The sequence below is a fragment of the Clupea harengus genome, chromosome 3, assembly GCF_900700415.2.
Source record: "Clupea harengus chromosome 3, Ch_v2.0.2, whole genome shotgun sequence".
In the NCBI taxonomy this organism is placed as follows: domain Eukaryota; kingdom Metazoa; phylum Chordata; class Actinopteri; order Clupeiformes; family Clupeidae; genus Clupea; species Clupea harengus.
The window spans coordinates 25,893,500-25,908,499 of record NC_045154.1 but is presented as its reverse complement, the minus strand read 5'-3'; the positions used below and the strand labels follow the sequence as shown (position 1 = coordinate 25,908,499).

Sequence of the window (15,000 nt, the reverse complement as noted above, 5' to 3'; positions counted from 1 at the left end):
CTGTTTTTATGCCTTTCATTTTCCCTCTCCTTGTCTTTGCTCTCCTTGGTGATGACCTGACTTGTTTTTGCTGCCAGGATTTATCCAGAAAACGTATTAAAGTCCCCCTCGTCCTCGTCCTCGTCCGCGTCCTCGTCCTCGTCCGCGTCCTCCTGCCCCTCCTCCTCCTGCTCACTGCATCCACCGGGGGGAGATGGACTCTTACTGACCGAGGGCACTTTCCAAGGCCAGTGAGCGTGTGCATAACCATGGAAACGGACACTTCATCCTGACTCACACCCCTCCTTCCGACCGACCGACCTCCTTCCCTGAACGCTCACCCCAAAGTGATGGAAAACACCCCCCCCCCCCCCATTGCCTCCCCTGCATCATACATGTATACACACACACACACACACACACACATTCATCTACACACACACATGCATTCATATACACACACACACACACACACACACATGCACACACCTACTTTCTCCACAACCTCCCCAGAACAAGCAGTAAACATGTAAGCCCTTGAGATGGAGCCTTTTATTCCCCACCTTCAGCCTGTCATTACCCTCTCAAACACACACGCAGATGCACATGTTCTCAGATACTGATGCAAACCTCATCACACTCACTCACTTACTCCTTCACACACACACACACACACACACACACACACACATACACACAGGCAAACATACAAGTGCACACATACAGCTCTGGGATGTACTAAAAAATGACAACAAGAAAAAAAACAAAAAGACTTGAAAAGAGGAGCGAAGAGGCCAGGATGTAAACGAAGCCTTGGGGCGTCTGTGGCTAGTCTTATGGAGGAGTGTGGCGCTTACTGGATTGTATCGTTTCATTTTTAAATGTAAACGTTTTTTGTTGTTCTCTTTTTTTTCCTATAATGTTTCATTAGACTCAGTACCATTGCTGCAAAAGGACTGGAATCCTTGTCTGATGGTAGGGGTTTGGGGTTAGGGTTGGGATTAGGGTTAGGGTTAGGATTGGGTTTGGGTGGGGGGGTGGGCGGAGGATACATGAAGAATGATCTGATCTGTTGTACAGACTGAATCCATTTCTTATGTGAAAGCAAGCAAACAGGAACGGTCTGGATGTAACACTACATAGTCATGGTGATGGACCAGATTTATAACTTGTTTGCCATACATTATCATTTGTTTTTGTTTTCTCTGCGTTATTTTTGTTTTTCTTCTAAATTATAAAGCGAGATCATCCTTTTTAGTGTTGGAATTATTATTGTTCCATTCTTAGTTGTATATTTTCATTCCTGTCAGATTTTTTTAATTGTCTTGATTATCTGCCGTAGGAATTGGAAAACAAGTGTTAAATGCAATTGTGGATATTTTTGTACTGTTCCTTATTTATTCTCTTTTTCATGACCTAATTTATTACCACATGACTATGTAAATGAAGGACAACTGTTAGAGGAATTGAACTGAATGTTATTTATTTACTGACCTCCTGAAGTGTTTGTATCGGGGCAACAGTTTTGTTCATTTTCAGAGAAAAAAAAAACTTCCTTTGTCCTAATTTAACAGAATTATGTGACCATTGACAAATATTATGTTCGCTCCTAGCATCAAAGGTTAAAAAAATGTAGTATATGTTTAAAAAAAAAAATAAGAATTTACCAGTAATTTAAGAATGTAGACTAGCCTCTTTGGAGGGAACTGATCTTCTCTTGATATTTGTCAGTTTCATATCATTGTGCGTGTACGATGGATTGAGACAAAAGCTACTCTTGAATCAGTTCTCTTGTAAATAGAACAAATTTGAACATGTGAAATAGGAAGGGGGTTCCTGCTCTTGGCTTTTATCTAGTATTGCTGTGTGCATGTCTCACATGGGCTTTTCTTTGCATGGCGCTAGTGTAACTGTTTGAAAAAAAACACACACTCTTTGCCCTTGGTAGTTTTCCCTCTTTATTTAAAAAGAGAAATAGTTTTGGCCTCTCCTACTTTTCCTTGTCCTCTTTTAATCTTTCTGTTCTCTATCTTTCCTCTCTTTCCCTGTCTTTCTCCAAACTTGTGCACAATGTTTTTAGTCGCTTCCTCCTTTTCCAAAGCTCGTAGAGAAAGGCCTGGATATTCCACTATTCATACAATCCCAGGTGGAAGAAGTGGGAGAGATCTTTTTGTCAAAAAGAATCAAAGCAATACCTGTTGTTAACCTTCCTATTTTATACAATAGAAAAAAAGCTAAAAGGATCACATCACATGTAAAGGACAAAAACTAACAAAACACACACACGCACACACATACACATACACATACACAAACACACACACATACACAAACACACACACACACACACACACACACACAGACAGACCAAACAGAGCAGGAGCGTGCAAAAATGTAATCCCCTTGTAACATAACTGTGAGCAACTTCAGTGCGAAAACAAATAAACTCATCCAGTTACTAAGTATGTGTGTTGCTTGCACTTTTTATTTCCATTAACTGTTCAAGCAGTGTCTAGAGGTGGAAAGATGAAGTGCGCTTCATATGAATAACAATTCATCAACCTTGAACAGTAAGCTTCAAATTGTACTGATGTTATCTGCAATACTAGTGTTAACCAGCAGATGGGGCTATACATCTGTAGCTCTCCCAATTGCATGTTTTTGTGATCTAACTACAGACTACTGAGCACAGACGCACTGGTTCTATGAATGACATGTGGATAAACAGAGGGAAGAAAGAGAGTTTAGAACTCAGGGACCTCCTGCATTCCTAAGGAAAGACATATATGGGGGTCATCCTGAGAAGAACACCAGCTTCCTTGAAACAGGTTGTTTTGTGATGTAAGGTGATGACAGCTGATGAAGGACTGCGGCCTTGTTTGTCTTGAACATCCTGCGGGAGTGAGTCTTCTCCCACCTCTACATCATACTCACCTTAAAGTAAGTTGCCTGCGGCTCAAAGTTGAACTCACACACGCACACACACACACACACACACACACATACACATGCACCTGTAATACATTTGGTCTTAGCATAAATCTATTGTTCTTATTATGACATGAACTCGATTGTTCTTCAGAGCAGCCTACAGTAATCTAACAGTGACTCTGGTTTGTCAAAAAAAATATGTATCACGAAGCAAAACACAGGGTTTTATATTATTTTATTTGCTAGATATTAAGCAAAATAAAAACAAAATTTAAATAAATCTCACATATTTTCTTTAAACAAAGAATGTCAATGCCATCTCCATTACAGATTATTATTGTTATAGCTTCAAATAAAAACAGCTATGCAGGAAGAGGAGAACACGTTTGCAATGCTCTGTTTTCTACGCCGTCACAGCACGACGCAACGGTGTCCTTCTGGGGGGGACTTAAGGATGGCCGTCCTTTTACCGTACCGAGGGGTTCAAACATGGCGACCCACATTAGCAGCCGCCTCAGACAGCTTTTTCTATCTTTCAGTCTGTTATACTCATTACGACCACCAGGGGGCAGTTTAGCATAATTCACAAATTCTCTTCACATCCCTCCTTGTCCTTTCATCTCCAGCTCTTAATGTTGTTAGGTGTGGGGTAACAGGTGAAGCATATCTTGTCCAAACAGGAATGACCGTGAGGCAGGGGAAGGAGAGGGGGTTATGGGGGGGGGGGGGGGACGCTAAGCCACTCAAAGGGTACATCTCTGGAGTCCTGTCTCGTTGTTGTCGCCCCTCCCTTCCTCACACTCTGGAGGCGATGTGGAGCGAGCGCAGCCAAGGAGGGGGAATGGGGGTCAAAGGTCAAAGCACTGAGCCACTCAGAGGCCACTCCTCTGGAGTCCTTCCTCACTATCCTCCTCCACCTCCACCTCCTCCTCCTCTACCTCCTCCTCACACTCTGGAGGTGACGTAGAGGGAGCGCAGCCTGCGGGCCAGCATGGCCTCCATCTCGTCCAGCGGGGTCTCTCGGCCGGACCCCCAGCGGCCCCCGGGGCCCAGGAGCAGCAGCCCACGGAAGGCCTCGCGCTCCATCAGGCCTGGCATGTGCTGCAGGAAGAAGCCCTCGCAGTAGGTGCTCAGCTCCGCCGCACCGTGAGCCTGACACACACACACACACACACACACACACACACGTTAAATGTGCTGTAAAAGACATTTGTTACACACACACACACACACACGTTAAACGTGCTGTTAAAGACATTTGTTTCACACACACACACACACACACACAAATATTCAGTGTGCTACAAAAGACACACACACATATGTATGCTAGAAAAGACCACCGATTTAACACACACAAATGCTCATGTCCTGGAGCACAAACCCCCCTGCCTACACACAGACATGTACTCAGCATGCTGCAAAAGAGCATGCATTTCACAAACCCATACACACAGCATGGCGTGTTCCTGTGAAATGCTACATTCAAGTCTGTGTGCATGCTTGACACGGACATAAGTGTGCTCTGCATGTGCAATAAACACTGTCACAATATGCCTAAATACCATGCATACTCTGTGTACATTAAAGCACATATTAAGTACAAAAAACAAATACATATACAGACAGGGGAATCCTGTGCATGACCTGAACATGTTGAAACATTCACTTTTCTACCAGCTGCAACAGCAGAGTCAACAACAAAACATCGGAGGAACTCAAAGTGGAACTCAGCACACGGTTTAAACACTTGACACCATTCAGTCGGAGGTGGTTCACAAGTCATCCAATGGTGCTTGTACAGTGTTCAGGAGTTCATGTTTTGAAATCAAGTTTGTCAATCAGTGTGGGACTGGATAAAAAGCATGATGAAAAAAAAAAAAAAGGCTCGTAGAAAACAACATTCCCTCTGCCAGGAGGAGTCCTGGGCGCATGGGCTTATCATTCATGAGTGATGAAGCATTCCCATCTCTGTTTGTGCTTGTTGATATCCACTAGGCTTGTTTTGCCAAACAGCCAGAGTCGTTCGGAGGAGCCAAGTCACCCTTGGCTGCCTCTCATCTGATGCTGCGCTGAGATAGTTGTGTGGTCTCCCAGACCCTGAGGGCAGGGGGGTGGGGGGGTGGGAGAGGGCGCGGGGGGGAGGGGGGTGGGAGAGGGCGCGGGGGGGAGGGGGGGGGGGGGTTATGCCCTATCATCGGCCGTGTTTACCTTGGCAGTGCGGTAGATGCTGACGCCATTCTCCAGGTTGATGTTCCGAGCACAGACAATCTCGCAGTGCCTCTGGAGTGCTCCCAACTGGAAGAGGCTGGCCGCGGACAGCAGCTGCAGGAGAGAGCACACACACACACACACACACACACACACACACACAAATCAGAGTCTGCTGGATCTGATTTCACACACTGATTGGTTTTGCAGGTTCAGTTTGCAAACTCTGATGAAAACTGCATGACTTTGTAACATGAACTTTGCCGTGTGCAATCCTTTGCAACAGTTGTGAAATATGCTGTATTTACATCATCATGTCGTTTGACAGGCATATTTTCATTTTCCACCACCCCCTTACCCCTACACACTGCACGGAGAAACACGGAGAAACATTTAAGCACCGCAAATGAACCCAGAAGAATTGAAAGTGTGTGTTGTGGCCATTCACAAATACAGTCATTAAGGCATTAGGACTTAATGAAAGCTCAGCTGGACTTGCAGATCGTGTGTCTTCGATTCTGTGCCTCTCACCTCCAGTACGTCTGACACGTTGGTCTTCAGTGCCTCTGTCCCTCCGCAGTACAGATAGGACATCATCATCTAAGAGAAGAGGAACAAGGTAAGAGATCTGCCATCAGCATCTCAGTTGTGGTGCAGTGGTGCTGTCACCTTAGGGGGGTGTAATGGAGGTTTATGTAAAGCAGGGGTGTCAAACTCATTTTAGTTAAGGGGCCACATACTGCCCACTTTAATCTCAAGTGGGCCAGACCAGTCAAATCAAAGCATAATAACGCATACATAACGACAATATTTCTCTATGTTTAAATCATTGGTGAAGGTTTTTGGATGATGAACCCTATTTTAAGGTCTTTCTACAATAAACTAGAAACATAAAGACCAAAAACTCAGACATCAGCCCACTGTTTATCTGCCTGGGCTCTCCTCTGCAGATTCCCTCGATTCAAACGCGTCACAAAGCGAGCAGCGAGCGCTGCTGCCTGTGGCAATGAGCGCTTCTGCCTTCGGAGCAGACGTTTGTACTCATAAACCTCCATATTCTTAAGAGACATTCTGATTCACAATCACAACCCTTGAAATGTATTAAGAAAAACAAGTGCAATTTAACCAATACTGTGCTTCAGTTTATCATTTACACATGTGCAGGTGGGCCAAGCTAGACCCCCGGGTGGGCCGGGTCCGGCCCGCGGGCCGTATGTTTGACACCCCTCATGTAAAGAATGCACACCACTGACTTCCTACCTGGAAAATGTTATACTTGACGTCGTTGATTTCGACGTCCTTGCTCTGGGAACCATCTGATCCGTTCTGGGCCAGCAGAGACTTGAACCTGTGAAGGGAAGAGGCAACATTAGTCTCATATTTTGAGACGTCAACCTGCTAACCCTCCACTGTTCTGTTCACATCTTCAGAGGGCCAAAACAGAACGATCGCAGAGTAAGCACCGTTCCTCCATGTTGACAACTTTAATTTGACACAGGTCAGGCTCTAGGATCTGTAAAGTGCCTTCAGACAATTGTATTGTTTTGGCGCTATATAAAAACAACTGGATTTAATTTAATTGATATAATCCATGAGCATGGTTACTGCCGTAGACACTAGTCCAGTCTTGATCAGTGCAACAAATGCATTTAAGGCCTGAAATTCATTGAAACATACTTAGCCCTTTTTAACAATGCACAAGGGTGTTGTTGATTACTAGTTGTTCTTTTCTAATTCTGTGTGTAAGATGACTGAACGGCTGACGCTGGTTCTTGCTGTATGGGGAGCAGGGCGGATCAAGACTCACCTGTCAGAGGCTGTCATCAGCAGGACTCTGTGGGCATAGAATGGCTTCCCCTCCACCAGGAAGGTCACGTCCGACATCTCCTGGTTGTTCAGGAAGTGAGGGTCTGTAGGGGTGAGAGGATGTTCACCATAAGAGACCATCTCGACGCATGATCATTTCCATGCAGTTAGAAGGTCCAGACATCCTAAGGCATTGGCGGTACATTTATGGATGGTCTCAAAAAAGGGAACCCATAGGGATTTAATGGCAGCTACACCAGTGGCATTACATCAGCATGATATGTATCTTTTAGACTCTAATAGGGGAAGTGGGGACAAGGGGAAGTGAGGATCCGGAAAACCCTCATCACGTAACGTCCACTTCTGACTGGTGCCTTCAACCAGAACACCTGCTCAGTGCCTGATCTTTGTCTCATCTCTGCTCAGTGCCTGATCTCTGTCTCGTCTCGTCTCGTCTCGTCTCGTCCAGTCTTGATCAGTGCAACAAATGCATTTAAGGCCTGAAACAGCGTTTCCAGACACCGAAAACAATACTTTTTTCAAAAACTCTGTCTGAGGTGCATACATTTGAAAACGCTGGATTCATATTGTAAAGCAGACAGGTAAAACGGAGTTTCAGAAACAATGACGTTATGGTTGCCATGACACTGATGAAAGTTTGTGCTCCAGACACCAACAAAAACAAACTATTCTATGGCATTTCAGCACTTTGGTGTGGACGCAGAACATTTGGAAAATGGTCAAAAAAAAAAAAAACGATAAAGCGGACAGAGAACCTTTTTTACATAAAAATCTGCATTTTCAGATTCACCCAGTTTAGCGTGGCTGTAGTCTCAGAGCAGCCCAGAGAAAGGACAGGGGAGGTGAGGCGAGGAGAGGTAAAGGGGATGTCTTACCAAGCTGAGCTGATAGGGCGGCCTTCACCTCGGGGATGGGAGGCAGAGGGGCCGGCCCGTAGCAGTGGCTGAAGATGCTCGCCAGCTGCTGGGCTATGGCATCATTTTGCTGTTAGAGAGAATCCAGGAGAAATTAAATATTAAAATATGCACTCATTCATTTTAATATGAATACAAATAGATTCAGTCTCATGAATATTATTCTTTTAGCTACATGTCCTTGTTCCCTGACTCATATTGCTTGGTCCTCAGTAGACGTTACTATCTGATGGGCCTGTTATGTCTGAATGTATTAGACTGGGGATGATTGCAACAGACATGTATCACACATCACGCCTGCTCAAGATGGAAATGTGTCCCTCAGCCTCAGATGAACCCAGAGTGACCTGGGATTGTGATTGGGATTAGACCCTAACCGATAAATCTGTGATATTATTGTCAATAGAAGATCGTTATGGATCTATCGGTATCTGCATGTATAACAGCTAATACATTTAAAAAAGTAAAGGACAGTCGAAGACTAATTCTTTAACTATATTAGCAGTGTTGTGATTATTGTGTTTTTCCTGTACCTTGTTGGTTTTGAGGATGTTGAACATGAGGGGGAGTCCGAGGTAGACCAGCTCCTCGCAGTAGTCCTCCTCTTTGATGGAGGTGAAGTCTCGGAGGAGCGAGAGTGCCACGGCTGGCCGGGACTGCTGCTGGGCACTACGCAGGGACTCCAGCCACATGTGCAGCTTCCAGGGCACACCTGTAGCACAGAGAGATATAACAGACATGATACTTACTAATACACACAGAAATATGACTTACTAAGACACCTGTACAACACAGAAATATGACTTACTAATACATCTGTACCACACAGAAATATGACTTACTAAGACACCTGTACCACACAGAAATATGACTTACTAAGACACCTGTACAACACAGAAATATGACTTACTAAGACACCTGTACAACACAGAAATATGACTTACTAATACATCTGTACAACACAGAAATATGACTTACTAATACATCTGTACAACACAGAAATATGACTTACTAAGACACCTGTACAACACAGAAATATGACTTACTAATACACCTGTACAACACAGAAATATGACTTACTAATACACCTGTACCACACAGAAATATGACTTACTAATACACCTGTACCACACAGAAATATGACTTACTAATACACCTGTACAACACAGAAATATGACTTACTAAGACACCTGTACAACACAGAAATATGACTTACTCAGATACCTGTACCACACAGAAATATGACTTACTAAGACACCTGTACCACACAGAAATATGACTTACTAATACACCTGTACAACACAGAAATATGACTTACTAATACACCTGTACAACACAGAAATACCACACACATTTCCCTGGTGATCTGTGCAGCACAGGAGGATGACAGCGGCCTCTCACCTAGGGACCTGAGCTCCATGGTGACATCCAGGTATCCGTGCTCAGCGCTGTAGAAGGACGCCTCCTGCAGGGCCTTCATGCGGGCTTTGCTGAGGCGCAGGCCACTGGTCTCCGAATGGCAGCTGGGGCTCGGAGAAGGTGGTGGGGCTCCCGCTCCGCCTCCGATTCTGGTTCTGGATCCAGTCAGGCAGTCCCCGTTCCGGCCCGACACCTCCACCTCCTCGCCCTCCACCCCCTCAGCCAGGATCTCCTCCAGTGACAGCACGTCCTCCTTCACCCGCTGTGGCTGTGCCAGCAGCTTTCGCAGCACGTTCCTGTGGTAAGAACAGCCATGTTGGCTCAACAGCAGGGCCACAGATGCACAACACTACCACACAATCTGGTACACATCAACTGCAACTAGCTGCACATGCAGTAAATGTTCATATCGTAGCTGGGATACAGCTGGCACACAGCATTAATCTAAAGAGACTATTCAAATAGCACTGATATAGAGAGCAAACAGCAGCTCAGCGGGGGCATGTTAACTCTCATACCATCTGTGTTGGGCAGCACAGTGGTCAGTGTGTATGAAGCCAACAGTAAACGCATACAGTATAACAGGGCATTCATATTTAATGGAGGTGAGGGACTCGCAGCTGCTGTTTATAAATACATCCACTTGGCCCCAAGCTCTCAGGCTAAAATAAACAACTGGCACTCCCTCCACAACACAGCGCTAACAGCAACAATTACACTACAGCCTAGACACATCCCCCTTTGTCTTTAAGTGCTAGCGGAATGTTAATGCATGGTCTCTGTCACACACACACACACACACACACACACACACACACACACACACACACACACAGTGCAGCTAGTTGAATTAAAGCAGGTGGAAAAGCAGAGAGTTGATGGTTCTAAGGAGGAGTGCACTAGGAACACCAGTCTCCTATTATCAGATCGATTAGAGATGCTGTTGATGCACAGTGATGTGTGTGTGGGTGTGTGTGTGTGTGTGTGTGTGTGTGTATGTGTGTGTGTGTGGGGGGGGGAGTGTCTGTACCTGTGGCCATGTGAGGCAGCATGACTGAAGCAGTTCATGTCTTCATAGAGAGAAGCCGTCAGCATGTTCCCCTCATGGGCTCTGAGCAGAGGGTCCGCCCCTCGAGCCAGCAGCAGGGTCACCATCTCATAGTTCCCTACACACACACACACACACACACACACAGAAAATATTTAATGATTTAACAATAGTATTTAAATAACCTGCAAAATGAATTTTTAAATATTGAAGCCATAGAGAAGGAGATGATGAGAAAAGCAGAGGAGGGGAAAAGAGGAAGGAATGACAGAACCACTGAGAAAAACAAACAAACAACATGGAACATCAGAGGCAAACATCATACCATCAAACGTCATACACACACACACACACACACCCACACACACACACACACACACACACACACAGACACAGACACAGACACAGACACAGACACAGACACACACACACACACAGACACAGACACAGACACAGACACACACACACACACACACACCAGCAGCTGTTTGGAGTAGTGTGTGTGGTGCTGGTGCTGTGGTCGTTCCCTCACCATGCTGCTATGTGAGTTCCCTCTGAGCTGCCACACAGGAATGTCAAGAAAACCCCAAACACACACACACACTCCTAATCTACATCAGTCCCCAAACACACACACACACACTCCTAATCTACATCAGTCCCCAAACACACACACACACTCCTAATCTACATCAGTCCCCAAACACACACACACACACTCCTAATCTACATCAGTCCCCAAACACACACACACACTCCAAATCTACATCAGTCCCCAAACACACACACACACTCCTAATCTACATCAGTCCTCAAACACACACACACACTCCTCATCAACATCAGTTCAGTGTGAGGCCCCAAACATACACTCCTCATCAACATCAGTCCTCAAATACACAGTCATTCTTCATCTACACCAGTCCTCAAACACACACACACACACACTCCTCATCTACATCAGTCCTCAAACACACACACACACACACACTCCTCATCAACATCAGTTCAGTGTGAGGCCCCAAACATACACTCCTCATCAACATCAGTCCTCAAATACACAGACATTCTTCATCTACACCAGTCCTCAAACACACACACAAACACTCCTCATCTACATCAGTCCTCAAACACACACACACACACACACACTCCTCATCAACATCAGTTCAGTGTGAGGCCCTAAACACACGCTCCTTAGCCAGTTCAGTTCAATACCAGTCCTCAAACACTCATGATCCAGTTGAGTTCAATAGCAGTTTAGCTCAGTGCTCATTTGAGCCTTCTTGCTCTGTGTCCATCTGGTGTGGCATCACCAGTCTATATTTGTAGGCATTACCCTCAGTGGTGACAGTGTGGTTCCACGGGTCGGGGGGGAGTTTGGGGACGGGGGTGTGGGTTGGGAGTGACACAGGGAAGTGTGCCAGGCAGGGGCAAGGGGAGGGGGAGTGGGGGAGTTTCGGAGGGGGGGGGGGGTGTTTCCTGCGGTCTGTGCCCACCTGCTGCAGAGGCCATCTGGAGAGGGGTGTCAGCGCCGCACTCCTGGCCGTTCCGGACAGCTGCGCCCTCCACGTTAGCGCCCGCGTCCAGGAGGAGCTGAGGATGACGGCCAAGGTCACAAAGGTCGTTAAGAACAGACGTATACACACACACACTACACGCACACTCTAATAATGAGCATCACAGCTGGACAAACACAAGGTCTGTGGTAACACCCCTCTGTCACGAACCTCTAGACTGCTCTACTCTGCTGAGTGAAACAAGTCACAGCAACCCTTTTACAAAACACTCTGCAGGGAAGACACATTATAGAGACCTTCTGTCTGAATGCTTCAGATTCAATTTGCTTACCTGCACCACTGAGATGTGTCCATGAAGCACGGCAAATGTCAGGGCAACCCAGTGACGGCTGTCAGGGTGAACTGAAGGATGCTTTTGGGAGCACACTGGAACCTGGAGCATTGCATGTGTGTTTGTGTGTGTGTGTGTGGGGGGGGGAGACGACAGAAACAGAAAGCAGGTAAAGAAGGACAAGGTTATAAAAGAAAAAGGCCCAACACCAAAAACACTGCGTGACACCTTCTCTCGTAAGAGTGAGGGATTGGGTGTATTTACCGCCACATCCAGGTTGGCTCCGGCATCAATCAGCATCTGGACCAGAGCCTCGTCCCCAGCGGAACAGGCGTACATCAGAGGCGTCATGCCCTTCAGGATGCCAGCGGGGCCGGGAGACAAACGAGCAGACAACAGGGAGAGACGGAGAGCTCGGATTAGGAAAATGGCAGATGGACATGGCGAGCTTATGACACACGGGCTGATGGATCTCATTTCTCATTTTCGTGTTAGAAAACAGCAGCTGAACTCACAGTCCTGAGGAGACCTAAGCCTTTCTGTTCTACAGTCCTAAAACCTGCCAACTACTGACTTTGAATAAAATGATACACCAAAGTTCCTGGGGCACAACTCTTATAGCAAGTCGCTCGCAACCCAAAGGTCATGATATCCGTGATCCCCAGGGAGCACACGTAATAAACATGTCCACCCTCCATGTAGTGTAAGTTGCTATCGAAATATATAAAAATGATTGTATTATGAATAAACGTATTGTTCCTGCCAGTTATTTCCTAAATCATAGAATGTTTCTCCTTTTACCACAACTCTCCTAAGCTTTAATGAGTACAAGAACCCAAACCATTCGTTGAATCTCTCTACATTATTCTACTGTTCAGTCTCTAATCTTCCCTCCCGAGCTCAGCCTTAACCTCGGGGTCGTGCCGGTAGCCTACCTGGTCATCCATGGCATTGACCCCATCGGGACCCAGCAGATCGATGGCTTGGCCAATCAGGTCGGTGCGTCCGCAGTTGAGCATCCGGAAGCCCAGGTCCAACTGGAACTTATCTGTGGCGGCTTTGGCATCCAAACGCCTGAAGGAGCTAAAGCAGCACTCTGGCCTGGAAGAGGAGGATGGGAGGCGAAGAGTAACGAGGGAGGGAGTGAGGAGGAGGAGGAGGAGGAGGAGGAGGAGGAGGAGAGAGAGGGATAGAGACACGTAGAGAAAGAGGAAAGAAAAACAAATGAGTGCCGTATAGTGGAGGGTTTGCTGAGTTTAGCGTGTGGTTGCGCTCTCCTGAATCAGAGGCCAACACTCTTGACATGGCTGACCTGATCCTGCCGTTGCCCATGAGCTGTAGCTAGGACAGAGTATGTGTTACATGAATATGGTGACTAGCGTACGCCTAGGGCGCTGGACGGGATTCAGCTCACTGACCACATGTAGAATAACATTTTATGGAAAGGCAGTCTGCCATTAGAGAATTCCCCATATAACACCTCCCCCCCCCCCCCCCCCCCCCCACCTCTCTCTCTTTCACACACACACACACACACACCCTCTCTCTCTCTCTTTCTCTCTCTCTCTCTCTCTCTCTCTCACACTCTTTCTCTCTTCTTTTCCCTCTTATTCCTCTTCCTTCCTACTTTGCCTCAAGACAATTGTTCTGCTCCATTTGAGTTCACCATGACTATATTGTGTTACACTGCTGTTTCTACTGTGACCAATAATATTGGCCTGCACTAGGGGTCGGCTGGGAGTGAGGTAGACGTCCATCAGATGAGTGGCAAGTTGCCCAATCTCACTAAACAAAGATGTGACCTCTACTTATATGTGTTTAGGTGCATGCAGGATCAACTTCACATCCTGTTCGGGCAAGCATATTCCTGAAGGGGATTGAGCGGTGATCCTACAACCCTACAACTTCATAAACTCTCACAGAACTTGTAGCACCCTTACACACACACACACACACACACACACACACACACACAGACACAGTGACGTTTCAGCTGCTGCCCCGGCCACACACACTCTTACACCCCCAACACACCCATCAACACACACACACACACACACACCCATCAACACACACACACACACACACACACACACACACACACACACACACAGTAATCCCTGCGTGTCTTACTTGAGCAGCCGAGGCTCACAGTCCAGGCCAGGCAGCAGCAGCCGGGCGGCCTGCCTGACGTCGTCGCTGTCCACCAGCAGGCTGCGGCGGTGCTCGGCGTGCACGATGGCCACCCGCATCCACTCCATCAGCGGGGGCATCAGCAGGAAGGGCCTGAGGGGGGGAAGAGAGGGGAGAGGTCAAACGACGGTCCAAAGATAGTCATAAAATAACAGTCGTGAGAGGTTTACGAGACCACAAGAGGGTCACCAATCTGTGGGTTTGGGTCATATCAGGGTTTACATCCTAAATCACCTAATGGCTGTAGTCATGCTCAATAATGAGTTGAATTGAATTGAATTGAATTGAATTGAATTGAATTGAATTGAATTGAATTGAATTGAATTGAATTGAATTGAATTGAATTGAATTGAATTGAATTGAATTGAATTGAATTGAATTGAATTGAATTGAATTGAATTGAATTGAATTGAATTGAATTGAATTGAATTGAATACTCTGATACACCCACTACATTCCCATCTCAATAGTTCTTAGAAAAGCATCTCCACTGGAGGTCTGCAGGTCACCCTGCTCACAGTCTGGTGTAGTGACCCAGTTGCCACATACTGAACCTACTTGATCCAAACTACTTGTTCCATGTCATATACTACTGTAGTAAATGGACGAAGATGGAGTAAGTGGGGT

General features: G+C 46.2%; 1 protein-coding gene across 2 annotated transcripts in view; it reads right to left on the bottom strand.

Annotated features, from left to right (window-relative positions):
• Positions 1-3,128: 3,128 nt before the first annotated feature.
• Positions 3,129-15,000, bottom strand: part of abtb2b (ankyrin repeat and BTB (POZ) domain containing 2b) — a 52,468-nt gene continuing 40,596 nt past the window's right edge. For both annotated transcript variants that reach the window (XM_031565180.2, XM_031565179.2), the window contains exons 5-18: positions 14,314-14,466; positions 13,116-13,281; positions 12,445-12,534; positions 12,181-12,282; positions 11,829-11,925; positions 10,312-10,447; positions 9,264-9,577; positions 8,396-8,574; positions 7,824-7,932; positions 6,929-7,031; positions 6,382-6,469; positions 5,653-5,721; positions 5,122-5,235; positions 3,129-4,062 (exon numbers count right to left, since the gene is read on the bottom strand). In XM_031565180.2, the coding sequence (XP_031421040.1) occupies positions 3,856-4,062; positions 5,122-5,235; positions 5,653-5,721; positions 6,382-6,469; positions 6,929-7,031; positions 7,824-7,932; positions 8,396-8,574; positions 9,264-9,577; positions 10,312-10,447; positions 11,829-11,925; positions 12,181-12,282; positions 12,445-12,534; positions 13,116-13,281; positions 14,314-14,466 (1,927 nt within the window). In that variant the 3' untranslated portion in view covers positions 3,129-3,855. The remainder of the gene's footprint in view (positions 4,063-5,121; positions 5,236-5,652; positions 5,722-6,381; positions 6,470-6,928; positions 7,032-7,823; positions 7,933-8,395; positions 8,575-9,263; positions 9,578-10,311; positions 10,448-11,828; positions 11,926-12,180; positions 12,283-12,444; positions 12,535-13,115; positions 13,282-14,313; positions 14,467-15,000) is intronic.